This window comes from Microcaecilia unicolor, unplaced genomic scaffold, assembly GCF_901765095.1.
Source record: "Microcaecilia unicolor unplaced genomic scaffold, aMicUni1.1, whole genome shotgun sequence".
NCBI classification, from domain to species: domain Eukaryota; kingdom Metazoa; phylum Chordata; class Amphibia; order Gymnophiona; family Siphonopidae; genus Microcaecilia; species Microcaecilia unicolor.
The window spans coordinates 71,476-86,699 of NW_021963353.1; the positions used below are offsets into that span (position 1 = coordinate 71,476).

Consider the following 15,224-nt stretch of genomic DNA (forward strand, 5'->3'; position numbering starts at 1 on the left):
CATAGGAATATAATAGGCATCTTAGCGTTTAGCACACAGTAATTTTTAGGGCGCACTAAAAACACTAGCGTGCCTTTGTAAAAGGGACCCTAAATGAAGACAGACGTCGGGTCATTTCCATAACTGGGTGTTGCAATTTGGGTGCACCGATGCCATTTGCTGTGTATGTGGCTCTCCCAAGTCTACCAAGCGAAGGAATGGTCTTGACATCCAGAGGTGCCCAGTTCAAGTCCCACTGCTGCTCCTTGTGATCTTGGGCGCCCTCCATTGCCTCAGGTACAAACTTAGATTGTGAGCCCTCCAGGGACCTGAATGTAACTCACCTTGAGCTACTACTGAAAAAGGTGTGAGCAAAACCCAAATAAATAAATAAATAAAATAATTTTATAGCTGCATCTGTGCGCCCAGATTCCATTATAGGTCACTAGTCGAAGTTGGCACTGGCACCCCTAAAATGTAGATTTGAACAGTTATACTACCAACAAGACCTCTATAAGGACCCTGTTTACTAAGCAGCGTTACAGGCACATTAACATTTTTAACGAGCGTTAACCATGTACGCGTGCTAACCATGTATTTGCCTACAATATCCCTATAGGTGCCTACACGATTAGCACGTGCACTGAGTGTAGGCACGCTAAAAGAACTAATGCACCTTAGTAAACAGGGCCCTAAGTCTTTAAACTTTTCACTGATAAATTCTGAAAATATTTCTCCACTCTTTATTAGTTAACATGACATTATATCAAACAAATTTGCATTAGATGGAGGAAAAAATCTCAGTGAAACAGTTGCCTATATGATGTCAAAGGCAAAACTGTGATCACTTTGTCTACGGGAGGCGTAACTGTTGGTACCTACATATGGCAGTTTAGCGCATACTTTACAGTGCTTTGAGGCCCTTTTACTAAAGACTAGTGCGTGCTAATGGACAATAGCGTGTGCTAAGTGCCATGTGGCCCATAGGTATAAAATAGGAAACGCAGCATTCGGCATGTCCTAATGTCTATTAGCTCATGCTAAGCTTTAGTAAAAGGGCCCCATGCTCCACCTACTTACACACTCCCAAATTCTGTATAGGTCTCCCAAAGTGGGTGTGCCCTTCTGGGCGCAGATCACAGATCCACACATATACTGATTGGTTTAATAGGTGGCAGTAATTAGGAGTTACGCACAGATATGACCTACAGCCCTATTTTATAACCCATGTGCCTAACTTATCTTGCGTGCAACTCCAAAGGGGGTGCAGCCAGAGGAGGAGCATAGGCAGGTCAGGGGTGTTTCCAGGATTTGGGCATGCAGCAGGGGCATAGCCAGACTTCGGCGAGAGGGGGGGGGGGCCAGAGCCCGAGATGAGGAGGCACATTTTAGCCCCCCCCCGGAGCCGCCGACCCCCCCCCCCCGCCAACTTTGACAACCCCTGCCAACGACCCTCTCGACCCTCCCCCCCGCCATCGCCGTGGGCTACCTTTGCTGGCGGGGTCCCCAATCCCCGCCTGCCGAGGTCCTGTTCTTCTTCCAAAGGCTTCGTTCTGACGTCCTGCACGTCAGACTCACAGAAACAGAAGAAAGCCTTGCAGATCAGCTCATCTGCAAGGCTTTGTTCTGTTTCTGTGAGTCTGACGTCCTGCCAGAAACAGAACGAAGCCTTCGGAAGAAGAAGAGGACCTCCTTGGCTGGCGGGGATTCGGGAGCCCGCCAGCAAATGTAGCCCACAGCAACGGCGGGTTGGTGGCGGAAGGTGGGGATCAAGAGGGTCGTCGGCAGGGGGGTCCAGGGCCAAATCTACGGGGGCCCAGGCCACCCCCCGGCCCCATGTAGCTATGCCACTGGCATGCAGTCATAGAATACATGCAATTCCAAACCTGACAATAGTTGGACGTGAGCATCTACACCAGCCTTTGGCTGGTATAACTGCTTGCGCCCACAGTTAGGTGTGAAATTGTGCACTAAGAGGGAGATTCTATATAAGGAGCCTAAAAAAAATCGGCGTGGAAATCAAAACTGACTAAGTGTATTCTATAAGAAGTGACTAGATTTAGGTGCAGTTTACAGAATACACTTAGTTTATATCTCAGTGCCAAAAACTACACGCCTCCATTTACACCAACAAAAATGTGTAATAAATTGTGCTGCGTGGATTTAGGCATACTGGGCCATATTTTATAACTATGTGCATTAATTTCAGAATGCCCACGAAATGCCTATTTTCCCGGCCCACAACCACGCCTATTTTTACCTGCATGCATTAGAAGTTAGGCGCATTGCATTACAGAATGCACTTAGCGAGTTGTGCGTGTAAATGCTAATTATTGACAGTGCTCATTAATGCTTGTTAAGAGCTGTCAATGCTGATTAGCTTAAGCCATTTAAGTTATGCGTGTTATAGAATACACTTGGATTTTGGCACAGATCTCTAGGCGCACTATATAGAATCTGGGGGTGAGCTAGTATTCTAAAAAGACAGCTCTACATGGAACTGCCTTTATAGAATTCGTGCTTAGCACCCAATCTTTCCAGTGCCTAACTTTGAGCGACTTTTACTAAATTCCCCAAGCGACCGCTGCGCATAAGTTACAGAACAGTGCCTAGAACATACACGCATATTTGCTAGTAGCTTATAAATTAAATGTGCAATTAGGCATGCAAAAAAAGCCAATTCTGTAATAGAATCTAGGCGCTTAGGTTCTGTTATAGAAAACTATCATAACCAGCTATCAACCTGCCTAAATTTTAATGCAGGAGTACATGTATCTAAGTGCGACAGGAAGATGTGGGCACAGTATTCTGTAAGTTATGCGCTTAAGTGGGAGCCCTGCCTATGTGCCACTCCTGTGTATGCCCCCTTGCAAATCTGCAGCATCTAAATTAAGCACTTATTTCCAGAATAGTGCTTAGATGCTATATTAACATTTTCCTGGAAAATGCATACATATGTACTTAGATGCTTGCAGTTTAAACATTTACACACATAACAGGTGTAAATGTGAATGCCTAGGTTAGAGGATTACTCTTAACAGGGGTAATTTTATTTAGTCATTTTCATGCTTATGTGGCTTCTTATAAAATGTACTTGCCATGACTTGTAGGTATGTCCAGGGATGGAGTTTTGGCAAAGTTTGCACATAAGTGTGTTGATTATAATAAAGTCAATCTGTGTGTGTTCTTTGAATAATCTAAGCGAGAGATGGTGATAATATATGCGCCTGCAAGGCAGGCACAATTTCTTCTGCATATACTATTATTTTATAAAGACACATAGATGCCTATGTGTATTAATAAAATAGTACCCACGTAGGCACCTATTTACTCTCTTAAACCTGGCATCATAAAATGACCCTCAATGAGGGTGATTTTATTATACGGTGCCTAACTTAAAAGAGCAGGAAGGTGGCTAATTTATAAAGACACATAAGTGCCAATGGAGCTGATTTTTGAAGCAGATAGATGTCTCAAAATGGCCAAAAGTAGTCCATTTGCCAAAAACATTTGTTACGATTTTCAAAAAGATATGAACAGAAAGACATGTTCAAGTCAAAAAAGAAGGATGTTTGTATTTAGACCTGTTTCAATCTCATCCAAGGAACAAAAAGTTACTCTGACTGGCCAGCTGACCACTGGAGGGATTAAGGCTTGACCCCTCCATAATCCCCCAGTTGACACTGACCCCTTCCACTCTCCTAAGAACAGAAACTGAAAGGGGATACCAGGCGCTATAACAGTATCAAGTATTATGGGCAACCAACAAAGCAGCAAGCAGCTCCCAGGAGGAGCAAGTGGTCAGAGCCATAGACTGTGAACAAGGGGATCCGGGTCTAAACCCCACTCTACCTAGCAATTTGTGATGGAAATTATGAGCTCTCTATATACCACAAACTACCTACTGTACCTACATGTAGGAGGTACCTACAGGCTTGAAGGCTATTGTAGTGGTGTACAGTGAGATACACTAGGTTTTATTCTATTTCTAGAGGGCTCACGATACAAAATAAAGGGGTTATGATGGGAATTCTACCTAGGTGCCATTGTTTAAAGTCCACTGCACTGACCATTAGGCTGCACCTCTTATCTTCAGGGACGTCTGTGTGGCCATTTCTCTCAAAATGCCAGGTAGATGTTCTTTTGCCTGATTTTTAGGCATTTTTAAGATGGACATGTTGGTTTAGAAAATGCCTCTTCTTTTTAGATGTCTTCTGTGCAAAAATGACCATCTTCAAAACAGCGACCCAGACATTTTTCCGGTAAGAAAATGGCTCTAAGATAGACTTTTTTGGGATGTAACGAGCGAAACCTCCCAATTTGGACTTGGATGACTTATTGAAACCAGACTGTGAGGAATGCAAAAATACTGTAGTTTTCCAAATAATCTGATCATTTCATAGCCACCAACCTCCCCATCAACTTGAGAAAAAGTGAGATGGAAATCACAGGTCGATAATTAGTAACTAACCCCCCCCCCCCCCCCCCCCGTTTACTAAGCCGCCATTCACAATGAATGGGCTGTGTCAGCATTGCTGTGTTGCTTAGTAAACAGGGCGGTAAATCAGTGGCTTTTTTTTACAATCCTTCACATTTGGGGTAACAACAATTTCCCCCACTCCGCTGGAAAACTCCCCATTCACAATAGTGACTGTATCCAGAAAAATAATAAAGTTCTAAATTGCAAAGTACCTGGCTTTTTAACACATAAAGGGGACAAGTGCCTAAAACACAAAATGAAGTTACATATTTCTTATAAAGAAAACTAACATTAGACCATTCTAATGGAGCAAAATGTGACCAAATTCTGTTTACTAGGACAGGGAAGTACTTAAAAAAGAATTTTAACTGTAAACTCTACTGTCAAACTCATGTCTAACAGAAATAATCTTTGAACTAAAATAATCTGATAGTTGAGAAGCTGAGGGATGTTTATCCTGACTCACATTTGTACAATCACTGGTATCAGTAAGATCAGAGAGAACTTTAAAAGAACTTTACATCCATCTACTTTCCCCCAATTAATTTCAAGTAATATTCCTTTCTTTTAATTTTTAAAGCATATTTATATTCATTATTGGCTGTCCTCAAAACTAATTGAGATTTAATCCAAATGCGTTCCAATTTTCTACACTTATGCTTCAATTCCACTAGTTCATTGTCGAACCATTTGTCAAATGGTATAAAGCTTTAAATTTCAGGATATGGTAGGGGTGTGATAGGAATATCGGCACATACCCAGACGTGGGGTATGGGGGTCAGTGAGGGGATGTTCAGTCTACTTAGCTACTGATAATAAATTGAAGGCTATAAGAGTCCAAGTCTCTAACTATTGGCAGTTGTTTGGTTTGCTGTCTTTGGATTGTACAAATGGGTTGTGAGGAAGGTAGGGGAAGGTTCTTCATAATCGACTTGAGTTTTGTACTTGGAATGTTTCAATTGTTGTGCTTCTAGGATATTTATTGTTGTACCAAGCATTATTTGATTAAACGCAGACTTAATAATAAGGGGGAAGTGGGGGTTGGGACAAATTAAAAGGAAAATGGGCCGACGTAGTTCATGTTTTGCCATTGTATCTTATTTGTTGGTTGTATTTGCCCATTGCCAATAAAAATTGTTTAAAAATAATCTAAACTGGTCAAACTGAATATATTTTTGAATCCTGTTCAACTTTCTCAAACTCAAATATGACACCACCATATTGATCTGTGGTTTCATGAACATACAAACATCAATCTTTCTCCCTCCTTTGCTCTGCTCTTCATTTTCCTCTGGTGATGTCTCACAAATTCCTCTCTCCTTTTTATGCTCTCTCATCCTGTGCCCTCTCCTCTTATCCTTGTGTTCACACTAGCCTTTTCCCCTGTAATTATTTTCTACCCACCTTCTGATTATAACTCCTACCTTGCCTAGCTCACTCTCTCATCCTTCAACCCAATTATTCTCATCCATACTGGCATCTTGTTTATGCCCCCAATCCTCCTTGTTCACTACCTCCCTAGCTGATTCTCACCCTCCCTGATTCATCCAGGTCACGTCCTCGTTGAGCCTCCCTGCTCACCTTGTTCATTCCTTAGCTCCTTTGCTCACTTTGACTCTCAATCCCAAGTGTCCCACTCTCCCTTATATTCTTACCCCTACAGTCCCTTTTGCTCGTGTACCCTATCTCCCCGCCTTGGTTTATTCTTTAGCACTCCCTCTCCAACAGATCATTTTTCCTCAGACTTTAAGTTTTCCCACCCCCATCCCTTTCCCCACGACCTTGCAACCCACCCTCTTAGAGCAGGTGGAAAGCAGTTGCAACACTTTTGTCCTATCCAATATTGTAGCTCCTCCCCTTACCCTTGTTATTCTTGTCAAGTCCTCTTGTTCGCTTTTTGTTCTCTTTTCTTTCTACTTTAGACTGATGCCGCTCTGAAGGTCCTCCCATAAAGTGGGGTAGTAAAACCTTAATAAATTAAGATCTGCAAATGCCTGCTTTCAGCTCCGCTGGTTCACTAAACTTTTACTCTGCAGAGGCCCTGTAAGTCTCCAGAGACCAGCCAGACCCATTTTGTGCAAAACATTTTAGCGAGTCAGTGGAGGAGGAAACGAGCAATCATATAGAAGTGCTGGCACTACTTTCCTCCTACTGTGACAGGATGGTTAAAGAATCCAGGGAAGGGGAAAGAAGATATTTTAACTATACTACCAGCTACAGCTCTGGCTTCATGTAGCCCTAGAGGTCCATCAGGAAACCCCTGTTCTCTTTATGGTTCAATCTACTCCTGGCGCCAAGGTTTGAGGCACTGAAAAGAAGATTCAGGGCATGGGCCCCATCTGTCCACAGGTAACTATGCTTCCTGATCTTTAAGGTTTTCACTATAGTTTTAAAGGTCTCTTCTTACTTATTATGTATAAAATAAGCATGGTACCCTGATTTAACTTAGCAGACTGACTGGCTCAGTGTTAAAACGGGTGTAGTACTCCTCACATTTCATATGATTTCCAGATGGTAGCAGGCTCTGTAATTTTGATCAGTGCTTACACTAAACTTGGCCGATGCCACTGTGTTGTCCTGTTGTTATGGTTGACGTAATAAGTACGGCCCAGGTTGTCTACCTTCTCTTCCCATCCTGGTGGCATTGGTGGCGCTGGCAGCTCTTGCTGACGCTGAGAAGCAGAGTCATTTGCATCAACCACATCCCATACCTGTTTGAAAACAATTAACAAAAATGTATGCATAAATAAAAACATCTGGTTAGATTTTACTTCAAAAATATATAATGTACCAGAAGGAAGCCAAGGTATTCCAACGTTAGTAAGACATATAATTAAATGATCAAGACAGCTATTGTTTGAAAGTAATTTTACCCCTTACAAAAAAAAGAAACAATTGTATGTCCCCTTACTTCTCTTCACCCAAAAAGTAAAATGAGCAAGCAAATTTTAGATAGAAGATGTCAATGAACCGTTGTTGCTTTATATAATACTAGTAAAAAAGGCCCGTTTCAGACAAAAATGAAACGGGCGCTAACAAGGTTTCCCTCGGAGTGTGTATGTTTGAGAGAGAGTGTGTGTGTCAGAGAGAGAATGAGAGAGACAGACAGAGTGTTTGTGTGAGACAGAGAGTGTCTGTGTATGTGTATGACAAAGAGACAGAGTGTGATAGACAGAGAGTGTGTCAGAGAGAGTGTATGTGAGACACAGTGAGTGTGTGCCCCCCTTCTCGCAGGCCCCCCTCCCCCCCCCCCCCACCTCTCTGGTCTCAGGACCCCCTCCCCCACCTCCCTCTCCCCTGCCCCCCCTCCAGCCTTCCATGTCCAGCGACCCTTCCCTCCCCCCCGCGCATCAAATCCCCTCGCCACCCACACCTGCCACTGGTAATGCTGTCCAGCCGCTGCTGCTTCTCCTGTTGAGCAGCAGCAGCCGCTACAAAAAGAAAAAAAGCAATAAATGTTTTTAAACATCAAACGTGGCACCGCAGACAGCCATCAGGCATTGGCTGTCGGCTCTGCAGCCGTTCCTCCTCTCGCCTCTCACGTCGCTGCGCTCCTCCGGGGGGGGGTCTTATTCCAGGGGCAGTGACGTGGAGGCGAGAGGAGGAGCGGCTGCAGAGCTGACAGCCAATGCCTGATGGCTGTCTGCAGTGCCGCGCTTGACGTTTAAAAACATTTATGGCTTTTTTTCTTTTTGTAGCGGCCGCTGCTGCTCAACAGGAGAAGCAGCAGCGGCCGGACAGCGCTACCAGTGGCAGCTGCAGGTGGCGAGGGGGTTGATGTGCTTCGGGGGGGGGGGGGGTATTGATGTGCTTCGGGAGGGGAGGGGGGTGTTTGATGTGCCCGGGGAGGGGTGGGCTTGGGCGATGCACCGAGGGGGTGTTTGAGCGGCGCACTCATAGCTGATTCCCAGGCAGGAGGAGGAGTAGGGAAACACGCGGATCAAGTTGCTCTGCGTGTTTCCCTACTCCTTCCCCTGCCTAGGAATCAGCTGTGAGTGACGTCAGCCTGGCTACGGAGCCTAGCTCAGCAACTCCAGGAGCCACTGACACAGGCAGTCACTCATTAGAATGTTGGTGGTGAGAATTATTATATAGGATAATTATACTGGATTTTTTTAATACTATATACTTCATGCATAGCTATGGCTGATACTTACCTGTTACTCTTAAACTGTATTGTAATAACAGAAGACCCACTAGAAGACCTGGCCTAACCAAGGCTAGGGAGGACAAATGTACCACAGATTCTCCGGCACACAAGGCGGGCCAATAGCCCCTTGAGGCATCCTCCCGCCTAATATCTGAGATCAGTCCCCTCCCTCGGAAGACAGATGATCATGCTGCTTAAACAGATGACAAAAATAACACCGTTGTCACATAGACCAACAACCCTGGCACAGCCACGGCTCCGAGAAGCTGAAACTTGTAGTGCAGCAGACAAAACCACTCCGCTCCTGGACTTTGCACCACCGCTCCAGTTGACGCAGGATCCCTCAGGCCATAAGAGTGGCAGCAGAGAGAGTCTCATCCCCAGGCTGAATCCTGGAAGTCCCTCCTAGAGATTGCAATGAGGAGATGCCGTGACCGGCAGCAAATCCTTCTAAGGAACATGACTGAGGGACTGCACCAAGAGGAGAGATTGCCCCTAGGCTTGCCGTAACCCTGTAGTCAAGATAACCTGTAAATAGCGAAAGATAGGCTTGCCGTAACCCTGCAGTCAACATAACCTGTAAATAGCGAAAGACCTGCGGAAGATCAACAGAGTTCCCGGGATCCGAATGTAACTCCTTGACTTTTCAACTGTTGATCAAAAAGTCAATAGGTTCCCAGATACAAAGAAAATAAGAAACAAACAGCTGAATCCAAAGTGAGGAAACCACTGAAAAGCCAAACACCTCCTCCTAGGCAGGTATCAACTATTCAGAACGCATCAAGAAATCCTGTATCTCTCAGGAAAAGTGCAAACTGGTAGAAAACTTGGCTGATAGCATGAAGATCCAAAGGTTTCGCCTACTGCTCAATCTTCAGCCTGGGGGCCTCCACCTAGAATAGTTTTAGGGGAAGATAGTGAGGGTACTGATGAATAAGGTACTGCTACTGGAAGCAGAACAAGGAAAACAAAAACTGTTGCCCGAGAACCTGGTTTTACTACTGCTCTTTACAGGAATCAGTCAAACTGAATTTGTGAATGCAGCAGCAGAAGTACCAGAAGACAACAGAAGTCCCCCAACGCTGAAAGATGTGTGGTAAAAAAAAATAAAGTAAAGGTCCTGATAGAAAGACCAACAGACAAGGGAAAAGTGACTTAATATTAGATAGGCCACCATCTGCAAATGGCCATCTTTATGAATCTCCTGGAAATGGAGAGGAAATGCTAATGGAGAAAATATTCATGGAGATGAACAGAATTATAAACTATGGTTCTGTCGAGATAATATATGAGCGGAAACCTTCAAATTCAGAATATATAGAACAGCAAAGGGAAGTGCAGAAATTCTCCAAAGCAGCGATGACAGAAGAAACTGTGATTCATCCCAAGTACCTGGTATTACAAACTCCTAACGATGAATGTTGTGCACTCTGGTGCTTTGAAAACAAAGTCTGAGTTTTTACAGATACAGAAAACAAGAGAAAATGAGCTGCCCCCACAGACCTCTGTGAATATATGTTTTCCTTCTACAAATACATCTGCCTCCCCTTGTTCCTTCTCACCCAGTACTCTCTTGCCCTTAATTGTCTTGTCTGTCTGTATTATTTTTAGATTGTAAGCTCTATTGAGCAGGGACTGTCTCTCTATGTCAGGTGTTCAGTGCTGCGTGCGTCTGGTAGCACTATACAAATGTTAATAATAATAATAATAAAAGATGTTATAGTACATAAAACAGTAGCGTCTCGAGACTCTCCACTGGACTACAGGGATTCTAACAACACATCAGATAATTCAATGTGAACCATATTATTGCTCTGTTATGAAGACAGAAATTAGAAAAAAAAAAGTTTAGAAGAAGAAAGTCCTTGAGACCAAGGGGCTCACTACATCTACCACCTGCTGGAGACTGAGAATAATGAGGTTTTAAGGGGCTGAGCATGGGTCTTATAGGCTTGCTCAAGAATCAGTGTTCTCAGTCTCCACCTGCTGGTAGGCGTGCATAACCCATCAGTCATTCTGGGCCGGTTCGAAGGGATGCTAAGGGAAAGCATTTCAATAAGAATTGAACACCAGAACAAGAAGCCCTATCAGTGGTATAATTTAGGATTACATCAAAGAATGAGTAAGGTTTCATGTTGATTGCTTCCCCTTTTCAATTTCTACAACTTATTAGTCTGATTGAGGGATGAGCTTAATTAAAGTTAAAAAAAAATATATATATATATATACATACTTTTTTTTTTAATCTCCAAAATGTGTACACTGTAAACCAGTAACATACACTCACAAATAAGTAGTTCAGGTAGACTGACCTGCTGCTTTAACTGCTACGGCTGAATGCACCACAGGCTGAAATCTCAGTCCCACCAATAAGTTAACTGGACAAATCTCTCTTGTCGTCCTCCTCCTCCACTGCTAACTCCAGGCTTCGCTCCTTTTCTCTCGTGGCACCTTATGCCTGGAATAGACTTCCTGGACCTATACGTCTAGCTCCATCTCTACCTGTTTTCAAATCTATGCTGAAAACCCACCTTTTCACTACTGCTGTTGGCTCCTAGCCACAATTGCCCTCCCCTTGTCCCTTCCTCCCTTCTCACCCATTACTTCCCTTTCCTGTAACTGCCTTATCTGTCTGTATTATTTAGATTGTAAGCTCTTTTGGGTAGGGACTGTCTCTTTGTATCAGGTGTTCAGCGCTGCGTGCGTCTGGTAGCACTATACAAATGCTAATAATAATAATAACTATGAAAATGCAGGTCTGCCATAAAGAAACAGAGGCAAATACATCAAGAGTGCTAGACTGAAAAGGGATACCCAGTGTGTATGGTAATAAGGAGCTGCCAAACAACAAAAGACAAATTGGAAAGACTTTACAAAAGCATTTATCTTACTGAGGTAAATCCAAAGGGATAACTTCCAATGGCAAAGTGGACAAAAATAAAGAGCTGTGCAAACTGGACATAATTGATTATAGGTGAGGGAGAATTCTTGTGAGTCAAAGCAAATGATTAAAGTGAATTTCTGTGGGTTCACGCCATGGCTTAGGCTCTTGTGCCATGGTGTGAGGAATCTAGTTTGAGATCCTCTGTTCATTAGGGCAGGGGTCCTCAAATCCAGTCCGAGGGCCACAACCCAGCCTGGTTTTCAGGATTTCCACAATGAATATGTATGAGATCTATTTGCATTCACTGCTTCCAATGGATTTGAGGACCCCTGCATGGTCTTGGTTTTTACTTGGTTGCAGGGCAGTCAAAGGGTTTGGTTTTCAGGATATCCCTATGTAATGGAGGTACTAGGCATGAAAACCTCCTTCATGCATGTTCATGAGAGATATCCTGAAAACCTACTTTGTTTTATTAATTTATTTTTTTTATCACCTTTTGAAGAATTCACCAAAGGCTGTGTATTGCTAAACAACCTGGGCATGGGCAATAAGCAATTACATAAGTAAAAACACTCAAACAAGAGTACACATGCTACTTCCAATGTCAACACAACACATATTAAAACATCTAAACAGCACATGGGGTAAGCAGAGGTGGAATATAGAGGATAGGTAAGATAGAGAAACAGGTGTTTAGACCGAAGATAAGCATGACTAAGGAAAAACTGCACACGGAGTCATAAAAGGTGATTGTGTTGTAATCAAGCCCTCTTGTACTTAAGTGCAGCTGATGTTACTCACACACACAAGGACTATCTTGAGGACTTGGAGCAAGCTGTTAGGGTCACTCAAAAAGGTGATGCTATGGATGTGGAATGCTTGGAGTCTGAGCAGGAAAGGAAGACAGTGGCCCCTACAATGGCCCCTGATGGCCAATGAGGGTACAAATCAGAAGCTCTGTGTCTCTAGTCAGAAAGGGGTCGCACAACCACCCAGTATGGAGGATGCGAGCTGGTCAAAGATAGAGAAATAAAATGGGAAAACAAAAAAAAAGAAAAGTCTTCACCATTCACCGCTATAACATTCTGTTAAACTAAGCTGAAAACAATTCTCCCTCTTGAACAACTCATTCTCACTCACGGCCTCCTTAATTAAGCTTTCTCCAACTCCTTAACAAAGAATGAATAAAAAGCTTTAGTAAATCATACTCTTAATTTAAAGCTAATGTAACTATCATCAGAGAAAAACCATAAACAGCTTCCAAAGACACATATACAGAGCCCAGTCTAATCTGGAAAAGAGGGTTTGTTCCGTTTCTTTTGTTTGTTTGTTTTTGGCAAGATGATGACTGAAACTGAACCATTTGCAGTAAAACAATTTGCCTTTTAAATCTTTCTTTATTGAAGCATCAAGAGATTACAACTATGAACTCCTAAAAGTCACACCTATATGTAAACGTCCACTTCTCACATTTTCTCCACCCTAAAGATTACTACTATGTTATAACCACTATGCATGTATCTCTTGATGTTCACTCATGACTCGAAAGGCAAGCAAACATGGAAGGCATGCCCCCTAAAATGACCAGGGGTACTGGGACTTTACTGTACTCATCGACTCAGTATGGCAAAAATCTGTGTTTATCCAAAGCCCAAGTAAAATCTGTAGATAACGATTATTATTATTTCACTATTATTCAGTAGAAGTATTTATTCCTTACCTCACTTTCTTCTCTTTGTTCACCATTTTCTTCCTCTTGCCCTCCATTCTTTGGCATGTAGGCCATCTTCAATCGCAAGAAACCCTTTACCCGAGATTTATGGCTATAATTTGGAAGAAAAGTTTAGAGCAGAGTTAGAAAAGGCCATCTAACCATGATATGTTTTTCTAGAAGAGCAATGAAAGACATATATTCAAAATAATTTTCAATAAGCATCATTTGTCACTCACCTTCTGGGTCTAAGTAAAAAATCTTTAAACGTGTATGGTCTTCCATGGTGGGTCTTCTGTCTGTTGACAGGAAAAATAAACAGGTTTTTTTTTCAAAATTAAGAAGGTAGGTGTCATTTACAAAAACCTGATCCCTCAGCAGCAGGATCTGCTGCTCTCCGCTGTTCTATGAGGCTTATTTGTTTTTGCCAGTGCTTATTGTTGTTCTATACAGATCCCTCCCCCACATGTGTCATTTGTTAGTTTGTTAGCTTTTGTCTTTTTAAACTTTCCAGTTTTATATTATGGTTGTACACCACCATGATGTTTGGTTTCAAATGGGGAAGGAGAGAGAGAAAGCGAGAAGAAGAAAAAAAAAACAGAGAAAGAAAGAGAGAGTTAGACATCAAAAGCTCAAAGTATGAAGGAAATTTACATATTTAAATTTTTTTAATCTCAGTTACACCATTACATTAAAAAGATCTTATAACTGACAGTTACTATTTAGGTTCAAAGCGACTAACAATAAGAGCATCTTGGCAGTAACTAGGAATTATATCAAAAATAAAAATGATTATAAAATCAGCATAACAACAATTAAAAGACGCCGACTAATATGACATCAGATACCCTAAGATCATACAGGCCCAAAACATATTTCTAAACAAAAAAAATGTTCAATAGTTTTTTTTAAGTAAATATAATCTGTAGTTTCCCTAATAGAGGAAGGAAGAGCATTCTAGATTAGTACCTGATAGGTTAAAGAATTGCCTAACAATGTATGAGATTTTATGGATTTCAGTGATGGAAATTCCAGTAGTTTCTCTCTCTTATTCCCTTAAGGATAATCCTTACAACAGTTGGAAATGATCTGCCATATATGTAGGTAAATCTCCATATAAAAATTTATAGGCAAGAACACAAACTTTAAAAGGTAACTTTGCTTCTTATCAGTAGGGGAGTTATTGAATCATATTTATATGTAGAATAACCAATCTGGCTGCTGAATTTTGAACCACTGAAGTCGAGATTTCTGAGACTTGGTACAACCTAAGAAAATAAAGTCCAACTGTAAAAGGACTAAAGGGTCCTTTTACTAAGCAGTGGTAAAAAGGGCAAGTTTAGCAGAGGGGGTCTTTTTGCTGTATGCTGAGGCCTTTTTACTATAGCGGGTACAAAGGCCGAAAAAAAGACATGGCCATGTGGTAAGATTACTCTTACTGCGTGGCCATGTATTTATTTATTTGTAGCACTTGTATCCCACATTTTCCCACCAACTCGCAGGCTCATTGTGGCTTGCATTTGCCGTAATGGCGGTTGCCATTTCCGGGTAATAGAATTACAAATGGTATTGCATTAAGGTGCATACATACATGGTAACATACATGGAACATGACATATATGGAACAGATCATGGTGTATATATATATATATATATATATATATATATATATATATATATACACCATGTGCATACATCCATGGTAAAGAAAAATAAATTATGGTATTGCATGAAGGTTGCCGAGAATAATTGGATTGTAACATACATTAGGTCATCGATTATAGAGAGTTGGATTATAGAGATTGGATTGTAGCATACATTAGGTCATCGATTATAGAGAGTCCCTATTCAGTATAAGGTTGAAGTGTAATGCGTGATCATGAATATCAAAGAGGTTAATCAGGTCATGAAGTAAAAGATCAGTTATGTATAGATCGTGTGTAGCGTAGTGTGTAGTCCTGCACTATTTGGAAATTAAATATGCTCGTGACGGACTATTGCTCTACTATTTGATGTGAGT

The 15,224-nt window shown here is 42.0% G+C and overlaps 1 protein-coding gene across 1 annotated transcript in view; it reads right to left on the bottom strand.

Moving 5' to 3' along the window:
* Nucleotides 1-15,224, bottom strand: part of LOC115459242 (E3 ubiquitin-protein ligase NEDD4-like) — a gene marked incomplete at its 3' end in the record, with an annotated part of 92,613 nt that overhangs the window by 63,305 nt on the left and 14,084 nt on the right. Inside the window, exons 2-4 of the mRNA XM_030189100.1 lie at nucleotides 13,444-13,503; nucleotides 13,214-13,316; nucleotides 7,007-7,170 (exon numbers count right to left, since the gene is read on the bottom strand). Coding sequence (XP_030044960.1) covers nucleotides 7,007-7,170; nucleotides 13,214-13,316; nucleotides 13,444-13,503 — 327 coding nt within the window. The remainder of the gene's footprint in view (nucleotides 1-7,006; nucleotides 7,171-13,213; nucleotides 13,317-13,443; nucleotides 13,504-15,224) is intronic.